This window comes from Etheostoma spectabile, chromosome 15 (genome assembly GCF_008692095.1).
Source record: "Etheostoma spectabile isolate EspeVRDwgs_2016 chromosome 15, UIUC_Espe_1.0, whole genome shotgun sequence".
Lineage (NCBI taxonomy): Eukaryota > Metazoa > Chordata > Actinopteri > Perciformes > Percidae > Etheostoma > Etheostoma spectabile.
Window position 1 is genome coordinate 8,703,549 of NC_045747.1, and position 26,910 is coordinate 8,730,458.

At 41.6% G+C, this 26,910-nt stretch overlaps 2 protein-coding genes across 5 annotated transcripts in view; one reads left to right on the plus strand and one right to left on the minus strand.

Moving 5' to 3' along the window:
- prkar1b (protein kinase, cAMP-dependent, regulatory, type I, beta) overlaps positions 1–17,462 on the minus strand; it is a 64,601-nt gene extending 47,139 nt beyond the window's left edge. The window contains exons 1-3 of one of the 4 annotated variants that reach the window (XM_032537397.1): positions 17,218–17,462; positions 15,777–15,964; positions 3,649–3,819 (exon numbers count right to left, since the gene is read on the minus strand). In XM_032537397.1, the coding sequence (XP_032393288.1) occupies positions 3,649–3,819; positions 15,777–15,950 (345 nt within the window). In that variant the 5' untranslated portion in view covers positions 15,951–15,964; positions 17,218–17,462. Of the gene's footprint in view, positions 1–3,648; positions 3,820–6,462; positions 6,689–8,488; positions 8,693–15,776; positions 15,965–17,217 lie in introns of those variants that run through there. The other 3 variants (XM_032537396.1, XM_032537398.1, XM_032537399.1) reach the window with 3 other exon arrangements.
- Positions 17,463–18,776: 1,314 nt separating this feature from the next.
- dnaaf5 (dynein axonemal assembly factor 5) overlaps positions 18,777–26,910 on the plus strand; it is a 22,905-nt gene continuing 14,771 nt past the window's right edge. Inside the window, exons 1-6 of the mRNA XM_032537093.1 lie at positions 18,777–19,350; positions 20,165–20,349; positions 20,468–20,592; positions 20,851–20,969; positions 22,325–22,557; positions 22,888–23,112. Coding sequence (XP_032392984.1) covers positions 18,813–19,350; positions 20,165–20,349; positions 20,468–20,592; positions 20,851–20,969; positions 22,325–22,557; positions 22,888–23,112 — 1,425 coding nt within the window. The 5' untranslated portion in view covers positions 18,777–18,812. The remainder of the gene's footprint in view (positions 19,351–20,164; positions 20,350–20,467; positions 20,593–20,850; positions 20,970–22,324; positions 22,558–22,887; positions 23,113–26,910) is intronic.

The window sequence follows — 26,910 nt, forward strand, 5'->3', positions numbered from 1 at the left end:
GTGTGTGTGTGTGTGTGTGTGTGTCTGTGTGGCAAAGTATGTAGCCACAACAAAGCCACAGAAGTCTGTATTTATAAAGAGGCATCCTAGAAGATAACTTAAGCTCCTATTACTGTAGGGCAAGAAAGGCAAAAATAAGACAAAGAGAGAAAGAAAAAGAGTGAGAAGACTAAACTAAACCCTTCTTACTGCAAAACTTAAAGAGAAAGAGGATTGTCTTCTGTCCATGTGTGCATGTGTTTTGTCTCTGGTGGTGAGGGAGAGGAGGGGGTAGGCTGTAATTACGTTAAAGCAACAGATGTCTCCACATGAAGACGACCATGCAGCCCTGTGCACAACATGCACACAAATACACCACAACCACATCACATATGAAATAAAAAGCACCAAAACTTTATCTATCGGCCGTACTCTGGCTTGGCTAGTGGACAGAAAGAGAAGGAGGCTGGTCTGGCCTGGAGATAGAGAAGGACACAGAAACCCAGTGGTAGAAGTAATTCTCATTTTGAGATTTTAGGACAACCACTTCATCATTCTACACAAGATCCAGCCCCAGTACTGTCGGCTAAATGTCAAGGCACTCAGCTCCATCTGCAATAACCATAATATTGTTCTTGAACAGCATTACACACAGCCTGATGTTAGCTGTAATACATTCTCTAAAAGTTCTTCATTTAAGGCCACAAGAACCCTTTTAAAAGGAGATATCAGACTCCCTTCCCATTTTGTTCCCACCTTGTCAAGAGTGTGTCAACACTAGTTCCCATCAATCTGATGCCAGTCCTGCAATTCATTCTGTTAATGTGATCTCCGGGCCGACAGGCTTCACAATTTGTAAGACCCATGGCGCTTTACAGTAATGTTCTTTTAATCAAATGAGCAGGGTTAGCTAATTGATTGTGTTCTGTTTAGCAGCTGTAAAAATTCCCCGGGGGAGTCATAATGGAATTGATGATGTAGGAAGATGTTGGCACAGAGTGCATGTGCATGTGTGTGTGTGTAGTGGCTGTGGGGTGTGGTGGGGTGGTGTGTGTGTGGTGTGTGTTGCTTGCGTGCGTGCGTGTGTGGTCCAAAAATTGGGGGTCCCAACATAAGGTTAGGATTAGTTGTGATGGTTAAGGTTAGGAAAAGGGGCTAGGGGCTAGTGTGTGTGTGTGAGAGAGAGGAGAGGAGACGAGAAGAGGAGAGAGGATGAGAGGAGGAGCGAGAGACGGGTGGGGGGGCGTGCATGTTACCTCATTTTCAATGGCCAGATTAAATGGTCTCTCAAACTGAAGCAATAATGTGAATTAACTTATTCCAAATTTCACATGCGGCTGACGTGGCAGTGTGAGTTGCAGTGTGTGTTTGTGTGTGTGTGTGTGTGTGTGTTGGAATGTGTATGTCAGTTTGTGAGATAGTGAGGGACAGTGAAGAAAATGAGGCTGGAGATGGGGGCAGGCGCGTTGCCAGGACACATAACTGCAGCGTCTGGTAGAGACCTGAGATCCATAAACACAGATGCATGTGGGTGTGTGCAGACACCTGACACACACACACACACGCACGCACGCACACACACACACACACACACACACTGCATGCTCCAGTGACCATGCGATTACAGTGTGGTGACGGGGGCTCATGCAGTTTTGTCATTACCCAGCAATTAATGGTGTGTCAAGGTAATTACAAATGAACAACCATGGCAATGATTAAATGACTAGGGTGTGTATGTAAGTACAGTATATGAGTGTGTGTGCGTGCATGCGTGTGTAAGTAAAGGTGAAGTAGTAGCAATTTCTGGCAAAAGAGAACCTTTTCCAATAGCTCTATTAAAATGTGAAATGGACACATGACAGGTTGCAAGATGAAAGATTACATGCTGCTTGCCTTGCTGTCAAGAATGAGAAAACGGTCACTTTACAAAACAAATTAGCAAAAAAAACATCTTAATGTATTCTCAGATCTTGTGTCAAGTAGTGTATTTATATGGACAGCTTTCTGCAATAACCTGATTCATTAAACAGCATGTATATGAGGAACCCAGTTTTTATAATCATTGTAGGGGATTAGAAAAAAACAAATTTTTCTTCTTAAAAGTCTGCTGGAGAAAGCTGATTTGTTGGTCATGCATACTATACATGTAACCAGGTTTCCAATCAATTTTTGCATGTACGCATGTGCATGACAAAGAATTGAAAAAGACAGAGGAAGAAACGCAAGGCAGCAAGATATCTGATTACATGCAGCGATGCATCCTCATATTCAAAATCATTTAATTCAAAAACTGAAACAAAGTAGCCTCCAGAAGTCAGTTTCTACAGATTATTTCCTGCGTAACCTGATTTTTTCAAGTAACCAGGTTTCTTTGGCATGTAAATGTTCTAAAGGAGCCATAAAATGTGGGGGTTATTCAAACTTTTGTGGTTTAGCTCAGTTAGAGCAAATACAATTGACAGGAATAAAAACCGTGTGTACATCTTATTACCTAAATTTCATGATGAAGATGTCATCATGATCTGGAGCCTATCACAGTCAATCTAATATCACAGAGTTGAATCTCGGCATCTGTGCGATACATCACCTATGGAGCTGACTCAAAAAGCGTCCAAGTCTATTTTTTTGTTTTTGTTTTCCCTTATCTCCCTTTCCCACTTTAACAATGTTTCAGTGCATGTGTTTACATTTGTGCTGTTGAGGGGGTGTCAATGGAAGGAAATCTCTCTGTCCAAAAAATTAACAATAATCAACCTCGACGTCTGCTTGATGTTTTTGAATATACTAAACTGTACTTTAAATTTGTCATGCTAGGGAGGGCTTTGGATAAGCCCCCTGTCACCTTTGCACATATTAATTTAGTTTTTTCATTGTATTGTTTGATAATATGATGTATTGATTGTGCAAAACGTGTTATGAATGACTGGAGAATGGCGGACCCAAAATGCAGAGGCGGAAACCGAGGGTAGTTGTGATGGTTTAATTAACCCAAAAAAGCACAAAACAAAAGGAGTCCTGGAAAACAGCAGAACAAACTCCAAACACAGGAGCTGGAGACAAAAATTAAGTTCAAGGACAAGTAGGCAGCATAGAAGACTAATGAGACCTGACACAGAAAAACCCGGAAATGATCTGCCAAAGGGCAAGGGGAACACAAAGACTAAATACACTGGGTAACGAGGAAACAAGAGGCAGGTGACACGAGGTCTGGGAAACAGGTGGAAAACATCAGGTAATCACAAGAGCGAAAAAACACAGGAAGTAAAACTAGACACAACAAAACAGAAAACCCAGACTGTCAAAATAAAACAGGAAACAGAACATACACTAACGGAACAACACAAGACAGGAACTATAACTAGACAGGACAAGGGAGCAAACACGGACATGACAGAAAACCAGACTACCGAACTAAAACAGAAACCTACGCAATAATCACACAACAGAAGTACACACAATAACAGGAAACAATAACAGAAACTCAAAACCAAAAGAAACCAGAACAAAACAAACATCTTTTTGAGTGAGTTCGTTATTGTATATGTATGGATTGATGTTATGTAACTGTGCAAAAAGTTTGTATAAACAAGCATTTGGTATGTACTAGCTGTGTGTGCTGTTGTGTCTGTACATGGACATTTGCATATGCATCCATCTTTTAAAGCTGACCTTGCGTACGTAGCTGACAGCATCCTCTTCCGTATAGACCTCGGCGCTGACCCCTCCCCTACGGCGCCGGGCCTTGACAACAGGGTTGGGCGGTGGAGGAGAAACCTCATCATCGTGTGAGTCCGACTGGCTGTTAGATTTCTGTCGTGCCATGATCTGCTTGCATTCTTCCTGTAAAACAAGAAGAGAAACACGTTTGTTAGTGGAACAAGCATAGAGAGAGGCACACAATGAGGGAGAGAGAAAAAAGTATGACAAAATATAAATAAGCAGATGGCCTAAGAAAACTGTGCCCAATTCGTAAAAAAGAAAATAGATGCAGCTTCAGGCAAGAGAAGACAAGATCATCAGAGAGCATCTGTTATTCTTTTACTTCACTAACAATCACATGAAGACGGGCTGACGAACCTCTCTGAGCATCCTTTCTAACCACAAGCATCATGTGGATTCCTAACCAGTTCAGACAACATAACAGGTTTGTATAAACACAAATTCAAAGAAAGTACAATGGGCGTGTCCTAGTCCTGAGTGCACACTGTCTGGACATCTGGCTGCTGTGGCATGAAGTGAAAGGTATCAAATATTAATATCTGCAAGCTTGAAGATGCAGAAAGAAGAAGACTCAGCCAGGTACTCTCCTCTTCTCCGGAATAAAGACATCAAAGAGGAGACAGGGTGCCTCCGGCTGCCTAATGTTTTCAACTACTGAACACTTTGCTGGTGATGAATTATTGATAGCACACTTGATTAAGACATTAGCATAAGTACACAACAAAACCACTGCAGGCTTGTTAATGTGTGAAGCTGCTGTGGACAAGGGCAATGGGATACCAGTTTGTGCAAAGGTAGCCAATATCCACTGCTTTGTTTATTTCTACACTAGTGTGCATCTCTGTACACCTGCTGGGACTATGTATTTATTTCTTTATTAGAGAGCAATGGTGTGTCTAATAGCACAGTGGGGATTGGGTTGGCAGCAGTATTGTTCACCACTACATATTTTGGTACAATAACAATTTTGTCTGTTAGCTGGTTCACTACAGTGCTGCTGTGTTGTCAGAAATACACAAAGGTGTCTCTAAGGGTAAGGAACTCATATTTCAGTACAGAAACACCACTGCGACAGAAATAAACCCGACCTGAGAGAGAAGTGATGTAAAGGTAGAGGAAGGCAGTCCGCTGGGTGATTTGTCTTGTGGGGGGGGGGGGGCCTATGGTGGTCTCTTGTGCTCCATGAGCAAGCTGGGTTCATAAAAATGCTGAGTGCATTTTATTATTGGTTTTATTACGATAAAGCATTTCTATTTGATTTTCAAATCCACTACATTGGCTTTAATTTGCAGTAGAAATGTTCATGATTACCTCACTACTGATGAGTTTAACCATCCATATATCCAAAAATATATTCACCAATTTTTGTTAAGGAGTTAAGGACAGTATTTCCTAACCAAGGAGACAATTATACTAATATTCAATTGGCTTTATGTCCACCAGAAAAGCCCCTTATTATGGTAAGTGCTAGACCATAGAATGTTTGATGTTGATGTAATCCCCCCCCCCTTGTTTGTTAAGCGTCCTTGGGTTTGTGAAAGGCGCTATATAAGTCAAAATAATAATAATTATTATTATTATTAATCAACAGAAAATTCATCACACACATTTGTATCATTAATCGCTTAAGTAATTTTTCATTTTCTAAATTTTGGAGTGCATTGTATAATTTGAGTTCCACCGTTTTCTCTGACACATAGAACTGTTTTTTCAGTGAAATGAGAGAGGGGAGAAAGAAAATATAACACCCAGAGCACCTGGGAGCAGAGTGCTTACTGACTGCGTGAGCAGGGGGCCGAAATTTCAGCTGCTTCACTCTCACACCTTAATAGGTAGGTAGGGAAAGACAGAGACAAAGAGGAAGGGAGAGACAACCTATGACAGAGAGATCGCAAAGATGACAGCGACACAGAGAACCAGAGTGAGAGGTGGAGAGACAAGGTGACAGAGAGGAGGCTGTCACATTACCTGAAAACTGAGACAAAACGAAACCGTCAAATTCTTTCTCAACTATCTCTTTCAATCCTCCCAGCAGCATGATGTAATGGGGACGGTAACAGTAACACAACAATGCCATAATGACACAGAACAGCAGCCAGTTAGACTTGCAATTTCACTCATTCTGTGAGTTGGTATCCTTTCATCTAATGCTCGTTATGTCACAGACTATCTCTCTTAATTCCACTCCATTGTCTGTTTGACTTTGTGCCTCTCCTGCTCCCAGGGTTTGCTCACTATAAGTGTAAAATGCAGATCCCCCCCACACACACACATACATATACAAACGTCTTGCTTACGCAGAGTCACTGCCTGAGGGAACACAGCCAACAGGAGGAGAAGAGGGGAGGTAGAGCCGGAGAGCAGCATCAAAACAGGCACACACACAATCTCACAAACACATGCACAAGCAGACTGCAGGGTGATAGGAGAGCGCCAGCTTAATCAAGTTGGAATCAAGAAACATCAAGTAACACACTACACCCTCTAAACACAGCAAAGACAAATCCCCAAAAAACATAACGCCTTCTTTCCAGCGCTGCAAATACATATATCTCACTCAAGAATAAAACTATAAGTCAGAATCCCTATTAACACACACACTCACTCAAACAAGACAGTACCAAGCATCTTTACCTTGCAACAAAACTTCACATGCTTCGACAACAAACACAGTGTATACTACTTACTCCTGCCTGTATGAGACCATACAGGTTAGCTCCAGGAGGTTAACTACAGGCTAAATTTGTTTGCAGAGGTATTTACCATGGCATGGAGGGCCCCTGGCCAGGTGTGCTCTATGTCCCTCAATCTGTCAGAGGCAACAGGCATCAAGTCAAAGTGTGAGTGTGTCAAAGTGTGCATGGGAATCAACACCCGTTGATCCCCATCTCATACACACCTGAGACACATGCTACACCGCAGTAGCAGCATCTTGCCATACTAGCACAGCGACCGCTGTGTGTATGTGTTGTGTGGAGTTGTGGTGTTTGATGTGTATATGTGTGTGTGCGTGTGCTTGCGTGTGCGTGTGCGTGCGTGCGTGCGTGTGTGAGAGTACGCTCAGCTTTGAGGGTGTGTGTGTGAGAATCCAAATTTGTGTGAGAGAGAGAGAGAGAGTGAGAGAGCATGAGTGGCAAAATGTCTGCAATCCTTACGACACCACAGCTGAGGAACAAGACTACTGATGAAAAAACTGATCACAGCAAAAAGCCCGTCTTTTAATTGCTCCTGCGCAACTCTCTGTCTCTGCTTTCCAGCCCTGACTCTGCCTCTCTCCCCCTCTCTTGCGCGCATACACTCACAATCAGGTGGCGAGCTCCTCTTGCTTCCCCCCTGTCACTATGACAACTGGGCACTGTGAGCATCTGAATAGTTGGCGGTATGTTGGAGCAGGAAGCAAGTTTACACCTTCATTCACACACGCACAGAACACACCAGTTCTGAAGCCTGTGGACATATCTCTGTCTCTCATACATCTACAGTGATTCAGTTCACAGAAGGCTGACTTCTGTTAATCAGATCAAATAATCAAATGGAGTCTTGTCTGTGGCTCTACAACTCCAAACATACCAATAGGGATACATCAGCACATAATCGTCCCATACATTCCCAGTGTGTGCCAGACACTGTTCTGTACCAAGCTGTGTCTTCCTCACTCCTTACTGATTTCCAGTTCCATCCACACGCTTTCCTCTTAGGTCAGAGGGTCAGGCATCAAGTGAGGACTTTGTGTCTGGCTCCAACAAGTCTTCGTACTGTTCTGGCCCCATTGCTCAAACACATGGACACAGAAAACACATGCAGCATGACTTTCAATGTCTCATATGTGTAAACGCATCTACAGAGGAGGCTTCGTTAGTCCAAGGTGAGCTGAACAGCTGCAATGTGTCTTTAGCAGCAGCAGAGGCAAACTTTTTCTCGCTTTAGCTCTTCTGTAACAACACACAAGCTCGGCAGTTTGAGGTTGTGCCATTTATCATTTCCAGGGCTATGCACAGTACCTAAGCAACACACATCTGCAGTTGGTTTCTGCAACCATTTTACCTTGCTGCAATCATATCTCAATCTGAGGTAGTGTAATTTTGTTTTTCTATTTCAAATATTTAATATCTTTCCAAAAGCACAGTGCACATAATACCTTGCCATTTTTTTTATTTACCAATATACTGTATTTTCCATTCTATTATCAGTGCTATAAGCCTATGTCAGACTCTCTCCTCCACTCTCCTTCCTTTTCTCCTCTGCTCTCCATGCGTCATCATTGACGGCTGGGTGCCAAAGAGAAAGAGAGGACAGGAGGGAGAGGAGGGAGAGGACACAGGCGTAAGCAGGACACAAAAGCTCAGTAAAAGTGGACTTTCCATTAGAAACACAGTAACTATGGGTCAGAGATATACCAAAGAATGGAGACATAGACAAAAGACGACACATGCAATCCCAACCACACTCTCTCAATCAAAAGTCACTGTTATTAAACCCGTATCAATTCAAATTTTAACTCAGTGATGGATGATGAGTCATATTAAAATGGCCACTCATGTTTTGTTTATTCCCTAAAACCAATTTGCACCAATCATATATGAACAAACGTTATGACTAACTCTCATCCTAATAGTTATGACTAACCAATATTAATCAGCCCAACCACCCATCATGCTCAGCGCAAAAAGATTGAACCCATCAGAGAGGCTCAGTAGGTTCGCAGCACAAATACATCAAAATATATATTCTTCCATGAAGTTAATTTCTGATATTAGTTAGAAAAAAGGAAGCATTCATAAGCGGTTACCTTAGGTTGCCCTAATCCGGTGACAGAGACAATTTCTCTCTCCACGGTCAGAGCTGAAAGCATGCGAGTGAACCAAAAACAACAATGTACCTCACAAACACACGCACACACAGACACACATGCACACATACACACACAGGTAATGAAGCATGGAGAGCTGATCCGCCAGCAGAGCTAACAATCTACTCATCACTCTGTTCCACACCATTACAGCACCACAATGGACAGAAAGTTCGCTGCAGTATTAGGACTGTGTATGTGTATGTGTATGTGTGTGTGTGTGTGTGTGTGTGTGTGTGTGTGTGTGTGTGTGTGTGTGTGTTCAGAGCTGACCTCCTGGCTATGAAATGATGTTCACTCTATATGGTTGCAAAACACGCACACTCCTATCCTAAAGGTAACTCTCCATTTATGAAATTCTTTTTTTTTTACTCAATCCTCAAATCTAAGTGCTAAAAACTTAACCATTAACAAAACTTACACTCCAACCAAGTCTTAATTCTAAAATAAACTTCTGGGGACCAGTCTTTCCATCCCAAGTAATCGTTAGTAAACTGTTGCTGTTGCACTATAACAGCCAAGACTCATAACCTTACGTCACATCATCAAGTACAGTTTTCTCATGCTTGCAGGATGTTAATGGGAGTTATTTTGTTATTCAGGGGTCACTGTTGTTCAGTGCTTTGAGTACATCCAACCAATCTATAAGATACGTTTCACATCTATCAAGACTGCATCATGGATCCTATAAATCGGAACTGAAAAGGGAATTATTTAGAGCTGTAACTCTGTTGATGCATCATCAATGCATAGAATATGGACAGAAAATCACCGTGCAACATTTTTGCTAATCAATTAACCTTTTAAGTACCTTTTACCTTAGTCTGAAATATTAAACACAATACCTTTGGATTTTTTACTGTTGGTTTGACAAAACAGCCCATTTGAAGATGTCAGCTTAGGCTTTGGGGAATTGTAATGGACATTTTTCACTATTTTCTGACATTTTAAAGAAAATACTGATAACAGATTAATCAAGAAAATAAAGCTGTGATTAATCAATGATGGAAATGATTGTTCATTATTAATAGTACTACCAAATGATTCTACCTGCTTTAACAATGCTATGCCTGGGTGTGGACCAAAAAAGGTGCCAGTACCCTAACTCAACAGTTGCATGGCATGGTGTCTTGGGAATATTTACATTATATCAAGTATATCTTGTAGGGGTGACTCGGAAGAGTCTACTATTCAATGATTCAATCTAAGGAGCCTGATTTGACTGCCAATATTGAATCATCACTTCTCTGTCCCAGGGCTTTACACATTTTCTCTATCTCTCCCACCAAACACAGGTTAGTTAGGGAAGAAGGAGGCATGCAATGGGCAGATGAGACAGGACAAAGAAGGACCACCAGGGAAACAGGGGCTTGGGGTGTGTGAAAAGTGTGTGAAAAGTGATTTACCTGTAGGGGCCCCAGGGTTGGCTAGGGAGGGGGTTTAGGCCCGGGTCATTGCTTGCCCCCGGCTGATTTCACAGAATACCTCACTCCCAGCGTGGTGGTGATGAGTGAACACAGAGGCTGGAGAAACTAATTACACTGTGCTACAAACTTTTGTATGGGACATACCATTTGTGATGAAAAACTGAATATTCTAGACCTGTGCTGCTAATATGATGTTTGCATTCGCATCCCTGGCACACACATATGTAAATTGATCTAAATAGTTAAAGAGCAAAACGAGAGGAAGACTGAAACAACATAAAACAAACATAGCATATAGGGGAGATAATCCAAAGTTACACCAAATTCTAATGCTCTCAGCAGACTCAACAAACAACCAAACCCTCCTGACAAATTGTCAATCAGAGGCCTTTGAAGGAACTGGCGGATTTGTTATGATAGGTTCTGGTGACAGCTCATGGCTGGCAGCACAGAAAGGTTTCTCATCTTACAGGGGACGGCGAGACAGTGGCTGATTGACTGATCGACTGACAGACAGTGAGTGAGGAACTCTCCCATAATGCAATGTGATAGGATCTTTCAAACAAAGCTGATGCAGTACGATAAAATTATTTTTACTCAACCTGCTTTATGATGCTGAGGGACGCTAAGTACCAATATATAATCAATGCAACACTGGCCTACATACAATAGAGATGTAGAGACACAAAGAAAACGTTTCTTGATCCAGTTATGTTATATTTTAAAACAAAAAACTGAGGACAAAAGTAAGGTTAAAGGGGTGTAGAAATATTTATACTATACCACTTTTCCTAAGGTAGTTAGTTACAACGTGCTTAGGCAGTCATGACATGTAATAAAACCAAAGTAAATTTCAAGCCTTGCACAATAACATCTCTTTTAAATGTATTCTAAAGGCAATTTTGGATAGAGAAATGGAGGTATAGAGCAATTTTGAGTGAGACGGTCAACAAAGAAAATGTGTGAAAAGAGCAAGAAGAAACAAAATATACAAAAGATGGGATACTAGCGGGTGAGACAAAATGTAAATGGATATGGCTGCTGATGAAAGAGAGGGGAATGAAAAAATAAGAGTCCGAGAGGATTGAGGGAGAAATTGTAAAAAGCCAGGACTGAAGCATGAGACACAAACTTATGACAGTCCTGTGAGCGTAAGGAACACAGTGGGCATTGTTAACACAACATAACACAACCACAAACAGATACACATATATAGAGAAAGGCAGAAACTGTTTAGCAACTGCTCCTCTGCAAGGGCCTTGTAAAAAAACAGATAGAAAGGCATTTTACTAAACCTGTTCGCTTTAGTAATGGGGAACAACACCCCAAAAGATGACAAAGCAATATTTTCAATGGGTCCTAAGTTTTGATTTGAGACTACAGAAAAGTGACAAGCCATGTAGTCACACAATTTGATGCTTAGACCAATTGTAGACTCATATCCAAGCACCACGCATGTACAGATGGAGTTGAGGAGTGCCGGCTGCCATGCGCTGAACATTTGCTGTCATCAGATGTGTTCTCATGAAAAGTAACAGAAAGACTTTATTTCTGTGGAAATAAAAATGCTACAATAGAAACCTGGAATCTTTGCAAGTTGAAAACACTATTAAGCCTAATGAAGACGCAATTAGCCTAATTAGATAAAACATCTGCGGTGCCAGCTGCTCGCTTGATATACTGAGTGACATATCCACACTCACACATTCAGTCCTGGCACTTGTGGCTGGTGCTGCCTGTTGGACAGATCCGTAATGAAATTCATTCTCTAATAATCAATATCTCTGCTGTTCATGGGAGAGCACAACAAGCTTTTGCATTAATAAGAAACAAACGTACTGCCTAATTACAGGTATTCTACTGTGAATGTAGTGTAACTCTACAGTAAATACTAGCGAAAAACACACTAACAAACAGAAAACGTTGGTTAAGAGATGTCAGATTACTTTCAAAACTCTGCTAAGGTGTCCCATAAAACCTTTTACGCTATAGTGTGCCAAAAAAAAAATTAAGGTTCACACTGAGATGAAACTTCCACATTGAGCTGAGCTGACAGATGTGGGGAGATGAGAACACTCATCTGAAGTTACTGTTCAAAGGCATAATGACAACGCATTAATAGGCAGAATGAAAAGGAGTGAGACGCCTGTTATTTTCCCATTCATAATGTCAGCTGATTACCAAAGACATGTTATTATGTCAAATGAAAAGTTAAAAACAAACTAGTCAGACTAATGATTGTGTGCTCTCAAGTTTGTGTGTGTGAATTCCACATTGATCTAATTGGCACACAAAAAAAACTTGAACACATTAGAGGGGAGATGGAATCAACTTTGTAAATAAAGGGGCTCATTCAACACAGGATAGACTAGTCTATCTATCCTCTATTGTTGCCTAGGTTACCGCCTCTAGTGGGCGTCGAGTGCTGACGAAAATGGCTGAGAGTGAAGAAAGAGAAACAATGACAAACATAGAGGGTGACATGCAGGAGAAAATGTAATGACAAAGTGCACTTTCTGTTGAGAACAAGAGCTTCAGAGACAAGACCAGACACCTTGATTCAACAAAATTCTTAAAGTTCCATATGTTGTTTGGCCTTTAAAAATGGTCTTCCATTACTGGAACACTGATAAAGATTAATAACAATACAAGATAGAAAATGAAATCCAGAATGAATGTAAATAAATGGACCAAATATTGTCCTCAAAGTAACCCTGTGCAGGGGGAAAGGAGCACTATAAGCCTCTTAAATAACTGGGACACCACAAACACAAACACGGCCTTTTCCAATTCCACAAATGACTGACCTAACAACACAAGCCCAGATTTAGAAGGCTTGACAGGAATAGTGTTGGGCAACTGTGGACCCTAGAGGGCTAAAAGACTGCATTTGTTTTATTCTAACAACTTGTATACACCAGGTGATTTCATTTCAAGACCTGCTCCTTAAGCCATACTGTAGACCCTTACTACCCTAAGATATGCTTTTTAAGCATCAATGATAACATATGATCATAGTATCAATATGTGCATGTGCAAACACATCCTAAGTTTAAGATGACAACCTCAAAGTGTGAATCAAGTTTCTTGGCAGTCAAAGATTATTGGGGGAAACCTTAACTAATTAAAAATACTGCAGAAGTGTCAGATATGTCCTCTATTTGAGACCTCTTGATACTGGGGCACGTTTTTTTGAAGCAAAACTCCAAATCAAATCAAAATAATATTTCCTGTCATATAAACAGAAATATTATGTGGAGCTGTTAGTTTTGTAATCATGTAAGCAGTCAGACTATTGCTTTTTAAATGACAGTATTTGATGTTTGCGGCATCAGTCACACGCAAAGGGGGAGATTGAGGAGTGAAAACAAAACTTAGAATAGAAAAAACAACTCTGAGGACACTACAATCAGAGCCTACAGGGTGATTCCAAGGTGGAGATGGGGCTGAGTAAATGTTATATGTATGCAACAGCAGCAGAGGCAGTGTGATGCGGTCGCAGAGACAGCAAGATTGAGCAGAGCATGACATACATTACGTTATTGCACAGGGTGTGAAAGATATGTACTGCAGTGGGTGGAGCATGTCACATGCAATAATGTTTCCTACCTAAGAAATGTATTATCTTTCACCAGCCACTCTGGAAACCAAAGCCCAGTTTCAGGAAAATAAAAGGTCTGTGTGTACTATAGCCTATTTATCTATGCTAGCTATTTGAGAAATCTTAAATGATCTTCCTCTTGCTTATATTTCCTTCTCAAAGAACTTGTAAATTACTTGAATTTTATACAACCTGCTCTCCATATGTTAAACGTAAAGGGGTTTTGATCACAACAGAAAGGCTTTGATGCTCATTTGTTACTGAGCTAGAAAACACAGTGTGCAAGAGTGCAGTCATTTTACACAATGAATCACTTGCAACTTGCTACTGTATGCTTCCGTTGAGCTCCATCACATACGTTAGTATTCATGCTGCTTCTCTGCCTAAGCAGCATTACAGTCCCCACTAACCGCGGCAGAAGCTCCGCCACCAATGCTAGCTCCTTGGCCACAGAGCTCTGTGAGGATCGCTGCTCCAGATTCTTACAGCACACAGATGCAAACACATAAACAAGTCTGTAAGACATATTAAAGTAAAAAGTCTGGCCTTCATCATGAACTTTTTTTTTGTTTTTTTTTGAAAACTTAGACTTAATATGTTCTAGGCACAGATTGTTGTAAATAAAAGTTTGATTGATCCGTCTAGATAAATAAATACCAGGACAATACATTCATAAATATAATTAACTATACATCATTACTTGTATAAACATGAAGAAGCCTTTGATTTTTCAGAAAAACAAAAATTGTGGGAACTATCACTTGTCATGTTATTTTTTTTAAATCAGATGACTCTCACATGCTAGCACAGATGCACACATCCCAGCAGCAAGGATGGAGACCCTTCTCCAGGCAACAGGAGGCTGAACTTCTGCCCCGCTATATCTGATGGCGCTTCACAATCACTTCTCTTGTTGGAGATTACTTCTTAAAGCCTAAACTCTCCTCAGGGCAACATCGACAGCCTACAGCTCCCTCTTATACACCTTTATGACCTATTTGTAGCAGGAGTGAAAGAGTAGACCCCATTGTTTAAACAAATAAAAATCATATGATCAAACTATCCATCTGTGTTTCTGCCTGATCAAAGACAAGCACTGGGAAAGAACATCCTCTTAGGCTAAACTCTGGGATACCCTAATTTGGAGAAAACCTAACTTGTATATTAGGCACAATAGCAATAAATCTATCCTATGATCCTTTATTTTTTTTAAAGCTGAAAAAACTGATAGTATTAGACTTCTTACATCTTTAAATCAGCAGTATGGTGTGCCTGCTAGACAATTCAAAGTTATTTAGCTCAAAAATCTCCTAATAAATATAGCAGGAGTCAGTGAAGCAACTTTCGTGTAAAAAAACATCTTTCCACTGTAGAGGTGCCAATCGGAGCCAACACATTTGCTTAAAAGAAACAGACACACATTGTTTGTCAGCCACACTGAATGTGCTCCAGAGGTTGCCCTGTTTACCATGTTTAATATCTCGCAAAAGCCTACTCTAATCTCTGTAGTTATTATTAAATGAATGTGTCACCTCTTGTGTCTCTCTGCTCATGAACAGACAAGCCGATAAAAACAGCTTGTTCCCTGAGTGTGCAAACAGGACACTGGCCTTTTATGGGTGCTCCTCTCACATTCCCTAATGGATTCTCCTATTATAGGATGAAAAATGAAAGCTCTTTTATAACAGTTTGAGCACAGTCTGTTATTTTAACACAGTGACTGACTTGGATGTTCTCTTTCTGCTCATATGTGATGGTGTTACACACATCAGTTGAAGAGATACAATGTAACAAACAAATAAAACTGTACACAGTGCACGGTACACATGAAATACCAGCACACTTGATGAGGTGTGTATTTTTACACATGCAAGTATCAACAACATTAAAACATTCCTACAGTGTGTAAATGAGCCTGTAGTAACTGCTCATGTCATTTATAGGCTATTTCATTTACAACGGCTGTTTTATGATACATGGTGAGGAAATATTAACATCAGAGAAATCAGACAAGAAATCCCTACTTGGTAAATGGCACACACTGCAATGAACATTCACGTCATATATTGTATTCAGGTTTGAAGTACATTATAATTACTTCAAGCTCACCACACAAGATTTCAGGCAACACAGAGCCCCCATGTAACAGAGAGACACAGACTAAGAAATCTCAATCACACAAAACTTTGTTATCACCAACCTTCTCCAGCTTTTCAAAATGCTCCCGCAGGAACTTCATAGGACGCTCAGGCTTAGCGATGCAGAGGTTCACAATGCACTCTTTGAGGATCTGTTGGATGTTATGCTTCTGCACAAATATTTCACAGCCCTTCAAACTCTCGTCTTCTTCCAGAGTGGAGGAGGAGGTGGCCATCTTATCTTTTATCTCTGTGGCAGTGGGAGAAAACAGGGTGGACCATGAGAGAAGGGGAGGGGAAGCAGAACAGAGAAGGGGGTAGAACATGGGCAAAGGAGGAGGGAATGCAGCGCATACAGTATGATAAGAGGAAGGTAGGATAGAGAATGGAGGGGCAATGAATCGTGGAAATGAGTTGAGTGGACATTTCACACCCTGTTTGTTATGGTTCCTGTCGAGGAACCTCCTCATGACATGAACAGCAAGACATGACAGTGTATGATGATTGATGAAACTGAATGTTACCTTTTTTAGTTGAAGAAGATGGATCATTTTATAAATACAAATAATAAAAAAAACATGGTACTGCAGTTATAGGGTTGGGCGATATGACGATATACACCATAAAGCAATATAAATTAGTCAACTGGGAGTTTGCTAAAACACCATAGTAGCTATCCATTTAATATAGGCTATGTGGGTGTATTAGACAATTGTGGCCAATGTTGCATGTAAATGAGCAGGTCTGCTTTAAGATCTTACTTGGTCGACATATTATTAGTAAAATTGTACCCCTGGGCAAATGTAAATGCCTTCTACCTGTGATTGATTGTGGGCATGTGACAGAAGGACCCCAAAAAAGAGGATTATGGTTAATTGCCTCTAAATGACATGAACAGTATTTAACAGAAGCATTTATGTGGGGTATACACACCTCATGCACAATGACTTTTTTGTTTGTTTGAAGATGACTGAACATGATCGTTTTGGAAACTAACGTATATGTTACTTGTGAAAGTGAACACTTCCGCAGGTGGATGCAAAGCAAATTATATAATGGCAACAGCTACAATTATGTCAGACTACAGTCATGTCAAATATTAGCATTTCTCCTAGCAGACAGGAAGCTGAACAGGTGTAGCTAACTGTTAACTCCCCCGTATCACTTCCTCATATGGAAATCACGTCAACGATGTTTTCTTTTTTTAAATGCATGATAAACGCCGTTAGGGCATGACATCTACCAAGTTTTCTTCACAGCAAACAACAAAACAGTGCCACATATAACAATATTGCTGTGCATACTGTGAATCTAGAGATGAATGAGCACCTGTTCAGTTGCATTCAATAGACAGCTAGCCCTGCTAGCTCTGCTAACCTTATAATGACAACCAAGCCACAACGATGTGGAATCTACTGCGATGTAAACGCTATGAAGGGCTTGATCCTAACCGGTGTGTTCATAAAAACACGGTCTAGTCGTTGCTCTCGCTGCTGTCCCTACCGTTATTCCTGGAGGATGCTCAGTGAGAAAACACTTCGCTGATGCTGGGAGATTGGTGAGGTACCGTCGGTTAGCCGGGATGCTGGTGCTGCTGCTGCTGCTCTGCCTCTGTGATACCTCGGCTCGCTCTGCGTCAGTGCCGATGACGTCAGTCTGTCGTCCTCCCGACCGCAGCGGCACTCTCTCGAGGCCAGCGGCAGCTAGCACGCGCCTGTCCATTTGCAGGTAAACATGTTTTAGAAATCATCCACCTTGAAAAAGGATTGGGGTGCATTTCACTAACATTGAACAGGGTGTATCTGTAAATATGAAGACAGACTGTATGTGTGCGCTGTTTAGGCCTAGAGAGAAACCCTGAAAGCAGCATCAGTGACGCAGGGCCAGCCGACCCACCCAGCATCCAGTCTGGCAAGAATCTCTCATTCCTTCTCACAACATTACCAGACTCCATAAAGGAAACTGGCTGAAATTGTGTGGATTGTCATTTGTCCTTATTTATTCCTGCACTTTTTAATAAATGTATTCTTGTTTACAGTTTGCATTAACAATATAGACACTGTAGGCCTACATATGTACGCTTGTTATATTAATGTTATGGCCTACAGTTTTAGCTGTGTCTGTATGTGTTGCCTGCCAGAGAAACAACTGGAGTCTAATTCCTTACATACTTGGCCAATAAAGCTGGTTTTAAATCTGGGTCTGATATTTAATTTACTCAACACTGTATTTTTTACGAATTGTTTTCCCCAATATGAAACTCTAAATGTTGTTTAAACAGCCTTCTCTACACTGATAGGAATAAAACTTTGGTTTAGGCTAGTAACCCTAAATTATTATTTTTTGTTTATTTGAGCCAATCAGATATATCATGTGTATGTTTAACTGCAACAAAACCCAGACATTTTCAGTTGTTTTTTTTTAAATTATGACCTCATGTCAATGTTCATAATGGTTACGACCCTGACATCAGATTCATAATGAGTGTGCCCGCTGAGATATAATGATGGTTCTGATTCACACCTGTGAGCACATCTGGGTTTAACATTCAACCTAAGGCAAAGATTCAGTCACTATTTTAATGTCAATGGACCAACCCTGACAAAGGCTGTTGTGTTAATTGATCATACTGTATACTGTGCACAATATCACTGAACTGTGGGCATAGTGCCAGACTATGCCTTGGAGCCAGTGGCAGTCCTAGGCCATTTCAAATGGAGGTTCCAGGCTGGGTCAACATGTAATTTTAGGGGTATTAAATACCCATCTGCACATCTTTGGGGATAAAGGTGGAACTGCCACTGTTTGGAGAAAATTGTTGTGGGCACCTGCGCCTTAAAGTCCTTTATTTCAACTGAATAGATTTAGTGGTTCATATTAAATTATTTTGAGGGTAATGTCAATCGAATTATTATACACAAATGGCCTTTGCCGAATTGGTAATCAAACCTTTTTTCGATGTCACTGAGGAAGCCTGCTTAATGAGGTTGAAGAGAAAAATGTTGTGAATGCGAATAAAGTTTGAGATTTTGAATCGGAAGCTATCGTAAAGCAGCCGTTTGTTTGTCGTGCTGCATGTTGTCATAACGACAGTCAAGATGGCAGCGATGGCGGCTGGAGACGAGCATGCTGTCTCTGAAGTTTTAAGAGGACTCGCTCGACATTTAAACTGTCTAAACGAAGACAACAAGGCGACAAGAAAGAGGGCTCTTGAGCTAATCAAGAGAGAGACTGTAGACAAAGGACTTTCCAGCAGCGTTTTACAGGAGGTTTTCTCTGTCCTCCTTAAGCCTCTCCTAAAATGTCTGTCAGACCCGATGGAAAGATGTAGAGAAACCGCGATAACGATGATAACAGAGTTTATTCGCTGTGTCCCCAAACCGGAGGAGTCGCTGCTCTATCTCATGCCATGTCTGGCTCAGAGGCTCGGGGAGAAAGAGATCCTCGAGCCGGCGGAGGAGCTTCGACTGTCGGCCGTGGAGATGTTGAGTCTGACGGTGGAGGTGTGCGGGAAGCATTTAGCGCCGTATCTGAGCGAAATGATCAACATACTGCAGAGAACCATCGTCGACCCTTTTCCAGATGTCAGAAGAGAAAGCTGCAAATGCACCGTAAACTTTGCAAAGTGTATGCCAGGTTGGTGAACAATGCTTTGTTGTTGAAATGGAGTCTGTTACGGTTGCCATGGTTTCTAGGCACGCAGACGTGTGTGCCACAGAAAAGCTCTCTCTCTGCGCTGCTGCCCGGCCCACCTCTACAGTTGTGTTGAGTGGCTACAATAAATGTCGAGAACGTTTCATTTCAGCAAATGTTTTTTTTGTGCTAAAACACTAGAATCGCTTCTCGTCATTCAGTAACGTCCATTTACTTGCCTGTCTCAACGAGGGCTGCCTGCAACTAACAACTAGTATTGATTAGCGCTGCACAATTAATCGCAATTCACAATATGGACTAGTGCAATATCTAAATCGCAGGAGGGCGCAATATTTGTTAATGGCAAATTATGTGTCAAACTGTCCTGAATTAAGTATTGTGTTGCTGCAGAGACGTCCCGGCATACAAATCGTATTCTACAGACTAAATCTAAATCAAATCTTTGTTTGCTACACATTCTCGCAAAAAATCCCTCTACAATCATTTAGATTTTTTTCAATGTTTATCATTTTCAATGAAAATGATACAAAAACTATCATTCCCTCCAGTATCCTGAATCATATCGCAGTCGCAGTATCAGTCAAGAGAATTGCAATTCAATATTTTCCTCATATCGATTAATCGGTCTTTTTTGTGTGCGCAGGTGCAGCGTTTCCCAATCTTTGCATCAGTCAAATTTTAACCCATTGTCACCTATTAGACATGTTTATCCCAGCATATATCCAGTATCTATCTCATTAGTGATTTTTCAACAGAATTGAGTGGACTGAAATGCATTTCATCTCTTTTTCTTCAGAGCACTTTCACCTGCAGGCTGAGAGTCTGGTCAAGCCTCTCATGCAGACTATTTCTCATCAACACTCCCGGGTACGAGTGTCTGTCATCGAAGCCACCGGGGCTGTCATTCAGCATGGCACTGGGAAAAACGTGGATGATGTGCTCTCTCACCTGGCACAGAGACTGTTTGACGACTCACCACAGGTTCAGTTTAAAACAACTAAGCGGTGGTACAAGTCCCACTGTATGCCATTATATGTACTGCTCGTGAAGCTATTCATGCTCAATTCTGCTTTCTCTATCTTGCTCTCTTTTGTTCCAGGTGAGAAAAGCTGTGACTACAGTTGTTGGTGATTGGCTACTTAACATGAGAGACAGATACTCTTATTTCCACAAACTCATCCCACTCCTGCTGAGCGGTATCACCGACGAGATCTTGGAAATAAGGTAGAAGTGAACATTTGTCATACTTCAATTTTTTTCCTTTATAATACATTGTAACAATCTGTCATGTACCGTGTATTATTCTGGTCTCTATACAAATATTTTACAAGTATCTCACAAAGGATTTTAATGTCGAATGGAAACATCACATTAATGTCTACATTATAACATATGTGTATGTAAAATACATTGCATAAATTTGACGACAGTGAAACGCTGATGATTTGGACGATGATCTGTGTTTGCACTCCCCTTCTACAGACTTCTAGCAGCTGATTTATGGAAGCAGGTAGGCACCCAATGGGAGAAGGAGAATGAAGACGAAATCAAGGACAAGATGGACTTTCTCCTCACCCCACCTCCCTTTTACCCACCAGGAGGTCAGTCACAGACAGCATGGTTTTATTCGACCCACTTATTTGGTCTGGCTATCAAACTATCAATTATCATTACTATGCTGGGTGAGTTTCTGGCATCAATCATCAATAGCGTCACATTTTATTTGCTAATAACTAGCTGATTGGAAGATGCATATTTTTAAAGATAACCATTGTTTTAGTCATTTTATTTAATGTGCAAGTTTAAAGCAGAGTGGCTTCAAAATGTAACGTTCTAACCTGAGCAACACATCCTACAAATGTCAGGGCTGCTCCTGGCTGTTGAGGAACAACATGTGCAGCTGTGACACACATACGGTACATCTGTGTAGGAGAGGATTGGGTGGTAGCTTAGAGAGATAATATTACTACTGCCACACAAAGCTCTTATTAGCATTCAGTATTGCTATTTTTCAACAAAGCAGCGATGAAAGGACTTGACTGTCTAGAGACACCCCTGAAGTTTTCCAGGTGAAATAAACTTGGCAGGAAATTCCTTGAGATCCATATTAAGCTTAGGCTATCAGCTCAGACTTCCTTACATCCTGTAAGATTATCTTACTGAAGGATTGATCTCTGGGAAATCTAAGGAATGGTGTCTGAATTCCAGTGTCTACAATAGAGGAAGATTTCCTGCTGGTACAATGGCTTCTCTGGCCTCTTATCATGCATAATAAAAGCTTATAATTATAGTAAGTATAATTTCCTTCACATGTTGCATTAAATCATCACTGTTTATTACAGCTGTCCATATTTATACCATACAAGGTAAAGGGATGTTGTGTATGACATCTTAGTTTTAAGGGTAGGCACTGGCTTGGAAAGATATGTGTCTGTCTCAGAGCCGGGAATGAGTGAACCGGAACATGGCCACCATGGTTTGCCTATAGGGCCAAGGGGTGTCTGTCTATCTGTCTGTCTGTCTGGAGTACAGTTCCTAGGCTTTGCATTTTGGCAGAAAATCCTATATGCGTCCTACAACTACACATGTAACAATATGGATGAATACTGTCTCTGCCTAGTGACAAAAAGGAAGAGGCTCTCTCGCCCTCCCTTTCTTGCCATCATAACACTGCTGGGATTCCCAGTGTGAAGAGGTCACTGTCAGACAAGAGAGAAACTACCAGAAAGAGGCTTGTTTTGTCTTGTCCTGGTGTGTTTCTCTGATGTATCTCTGTCTTCCCTTAGACCTCACTTCCTCGGTCATTAGTGTGTCATTCAGATATCTTTTAATAAAAATCAACAACTTGGGAATCTCTTGGAGATTGTTTAAAATAATTTTGGAAAACAATTTTTTTTTTCAAAAAACTGATATCTAGAGAGATTAATAGATTATTGTTCTTCATTCGCTCCTCCAGTGGAGCGTCCAGGACTGGGCTGCAGAGAGCTTGTAGTGAGAAACCTGGGTAGGCTGGTGCCGGCCATTACCCACGACATAACCGACTGGCTGGTGCCCACACGGATCAGGACCTCTCAGCTGCTCTCCGTGCTGCTGCTCCACGCTGAGGACCACAGCACTCAGCATCTGCAGCCTCTCCTGGCCACCCTCCGACAGGCCTGCACTGACACAGAACGGGACGTGGTCAGCAATGTGAGTCCCAGTGAGAGAGCTAGTCATCTGATCAGAAGGATGGTGTACTTCATACTGTTTTTCCTGTTTTAGATCAGGTCTGGTTTAGGGATGTTTGATCTCTGCACAGATCCAATAGAATCTGTCATTCCAAGACTCTGTTGAGCTTTAGACTGGGCCGAGCAGGGCTCAAGGACTTGGGATGCACCTGTTTAAATAGGAGGATTTTGCAGATCTTTGATGTGAGGGAGATTAAAAAAGGACTTCCTGTTGTTCTCGTCCTCCTTTATTCTCCCTCATGCCTCTGTGTCTCTTTTCACCTTCTTCCTCTCTCTCTGTATCCACATCTAGTGCCTGGCAGCTGCTAGACTGTTGGGGACCTTTGTCCCTCCTGTCGTCTTCCTCAAGCTGCTGCTGGATCATGTGAGAACCCCCTCTTTTTCCTCTCACCCGTGGGCCCCCCTTATGGTGCTGACTGCAGTGCTGGGAGGCTGCTCCAAAGCCCTCCTAAAACCACATCTTGAACAGATCGCCAACACACTGACCCAGCCCGACGTCTGTCAGGAATATCAGCAGGTCAGCAGAGAGAAGCTTTGGTTTGATTATGGTTAACCTGTTTTTAACTTATTTACCTGAGAATGACTGCTCTTTGCCTGTAATGCCAAACTTTCCCATTCACACGCACTACACCACCACACCCTTTTGATGTTGCTGAGTAGCTGCAATGGACTATAAGCATATCAGAAGTTCACTGTGGGAGGGGAAAGAGTTGCCGGTTGAAAATTTAAACACATTAAAGTCAGACTTGTTTTGATGCCCGGTTTGCCAGGTTTTTGCTGCACTTATAGGTTTCCCCCCACCCCACCCCCCTCTGATCTGTGTGCACCAGCTGTTTTTCTTTCCCAATCTTGTTAGGTGATCTTGGCAGTGTCATAGAAGGTCATTTTCTTTGTACTCTTCCTGTGTATATTTACACTCTTATTTTTGGCAGTGACAGTGCAGCACTCACACTGTATATTTCTTGTATATTATTTGTCCCTTATGGAAATAGGTTTCATGATAAGATGCCACATCTTTTGAAAACTAGTTGATGAAGAGCCTTCAAGAGTTTTCAATAGCACTACCATCACTGTACGTGATGAGTTCAGTGGGTTTGCTGTTGAGTAATTCTCTAAACCGCCGACAGTGCTATAGTGACAGTCTCTCCACATGGTGTTTTTTAAATCTAACATTACAAGTTTCTGAAGAAAACGACTCAACTCACACGCATTTGTGAAATGTGCTCCCACAACCTTGCACATATCTTAATTTTTTTGATGTTTTTTTTAGAATTCGCAGCAATTGTTAAAAATATTTTTTTAGCTTCTCTGCAAACAGTCTGCCAGTGGAAAAATCCAATCAAGACCAAAACAGACTCTTCCTCGCTTCCTCTTCTCTTGAGCCAAATATGTTTCCCTTTCAGATTCAAAATAACAGTTATTTTCTGATCCTGCCGCACTACTAACTCACCTATACCCACGACCCCACCCCCATCCCAGTGAGGCCTGCAAGAATTTCCTCCCTGGGATAATAATAACAAAAATCCGCTAATTTAACGTGACCCCTGCATGACTGTTTTGACCCCTCTGAGCAGACGAGGCAGCGCGTAGCAGTTACAATAACATTTTTTTTTTTTTTTTAAATAATAAAATGTATAGCCATGTGTAAGGTCTTGGCACCGGACTGTGGTTCATTCTAAGAATCCCTGAAATTTCAAAGCCTGTCTGGTCAAGGACGGTGATAAATGGCAGGGAAGTGGACCCCCCTTTTGTCTTCCCTGCTCGCTATCCGGCGGGATCAACCAGGGAGAGGACTAACAGGACGAGACAGTGGTCAAACATCGCACAGATGGAGGCAGACCTCTGCTTCCTCTCTGTCTGTTTCTCCATCTATCTGCCTCTGTCGTTCTTTCTGTCTGTGTTTCTGATGGCAAAGCATGGTGCGTTGTGATCCAATAGCTCAACTAGACAAAGCACCTGCAACATTCTTCGACAACAGGCAGGGTTCATCCCAGGGAGCAGGGCCAGATCACTCTGTAGTTGTAAATAACACCACTGGAGACAGGAGCACCTGCATCACTCTCTTTCTCTCTTTGTGCTGTGCTGAAATGCTGACCCAGAACATTGTGCACTCCGTCACCACAGTTGCTCAATTTGAAGTGTTGGTTATCCCTTAGATCCAAATGTACCTTATAATGGTTACACACAAACAACGAAGACATGGGTGTAGCATTTTAAAAAATTACAAGATATGTGCTTTTGGATCCAACTTGACAGAGTTATGTGCCACCTGAACCAAAGGCAGAAAGGAAGATAAAGTAAAGTTTGACTTTGACAAAATGAGGCCTTAAGAAATGACATATAAATCACCTTCAAAGTGAAGAGAGGCATGGGAACTGCAGAGCTCCATGGCTAGTTTGGGCAACAAGATGAAGATTTGGAAACTGATTTATGATATTTCTGCACAACTTAAACTCGAACACTCTTTCAAGTCCCGGTTTTCTTATTTCCCTGTTTTCTCTTCTTTTTTATTTCAGAAGGGGAAAAAGGAGTCTTACAAAAATAAACAACGCATGCTTGAATGAAAATAAAAATATTAGTCATGAATTGAAGATGATGTCTAGGGTTTGCGAGAAAATGAAAGGCGAGCCAGTGGTTCGAGAAGCCACCGTGTTCTGAAGTTCTGTAGTTTATATATGGTGGTGTTTGCTTATGAATCGCATATGGGATTCATTTGAAAGAGCTATTCCATAGAGGACTAACAAACTCGTAACATCACACACACACACACACACACACACACACACATCTTACATCAGCTGAGCGTCGCTGTGTTGTGGTTTGCCATGGTGATGGGGGCATCACAATATCTGCAGGGCTAGAATATAAAGAGGGGGCTGACAGTGAATTAGCAGGCATATTTACAACCAGGCTTGTTAACAGGGAATATGCTGTCTTGGTAAAACTCTGTAAAAAGTGCCTGAAATACAGTAGCCTAGAGGAACAGATCAGCAGGAGAGCGGGTGGAAAAGTAGGCTTTAGGTATTTTCATTTTGTCTGTGCATGGAGAAACTTTTGCACGCAATAACCAGTATTCTGCTGAATACACATGCATACTGCCGTACATCAGCATGTCTCCTGCATGCCTGTCCTTTGTCATAAATGACGGCTGCATGTTGCTCACTGCTCCACTGAACGACGGATGAAGAGAGGAGGAGAAAGTCAGCATAGCAAAATGTACCTGACTGCGAGGGGTCGGCATCCCATGCACCGCCTGTGTTTGTTTTCTTGTTGCCGTAGCAACATCAGTAGCTGTTAGGGGTGGGCTCCCCACTGGATAGGAATCCATTGCCTGGCTTATGGCTTCTTAAAGTGGAGTCGTGTGTATGTAATTGATGTATCCAGTGGTGGACAGATGCGTACATGCACTGTGTAACGAGTCCCCAGGAGCGTGCCCAGGCCAATGAAACCAGGTGTATCTCGCCTGGTTCCAGGTGTCCACCTAGTTATTACTTTGCACCACTTTTTCCGCTCTCCCTCTTTCTCTCGTCCAGCCCTAATGGTTGTTTTCTGTGCATGTATAATATGCATGTCTGTGTATGTGTACGCTAATGTGTGTGTCTGTCACTGTTTGTCACTTTATTTCCACTACTGCCTTCCTGGAGCTCCTGCAGTTTTTAAGTGCCAGAAAATTGCTTGGCCATAGGCAGGGATTCCCCCCATCAATGACTGTGTGAACACATTAAAATAAGTGCATAGTGCAGTGGGTAACATTGTTCAAGTCTAGGCAGCTGAAGAAATAGGATCAAGTCATGGATGTTTAGCCTCAGATAAATGTGTTACAAAAACACTGAAATAACACCCTGGACTCAAGATACGCATAACAAGCTTTTTCCAGTGTGTGCTCAACACTCATTGCAAAATAAAAACATTGGCACATGTGCCTTGCAGACTGGAAGTCCCTTAGCTCTCTTTCCTCCTCACAATTCCTGGCTCTTTTTTTTTTACACTCTGAGGATCTTTTCTTGGCTTAACACTTGTTTTTCTTTCCGCATTAATGCACAATAGCTACTATGTGATATCTATTATGAAAAGATAGTTCGCCACCTAGTGATTGAACTCTGGTATTTGTCAGTCAAAGCTTAGTGAGTGGGTGTGTGTTTTGAGTAAGGGAGCATATGTGGAGATTGCATTGGGTATTTCTTGCTCACACACCCACACCACCCAACTCCTCATCACCAGACCAAAGTAAACACCCAGAGGGCACTTTACCAGCTCAACCCTCCACATACAAAAAAAACACACTCTTTCTCACTTGCACACACACACACACACA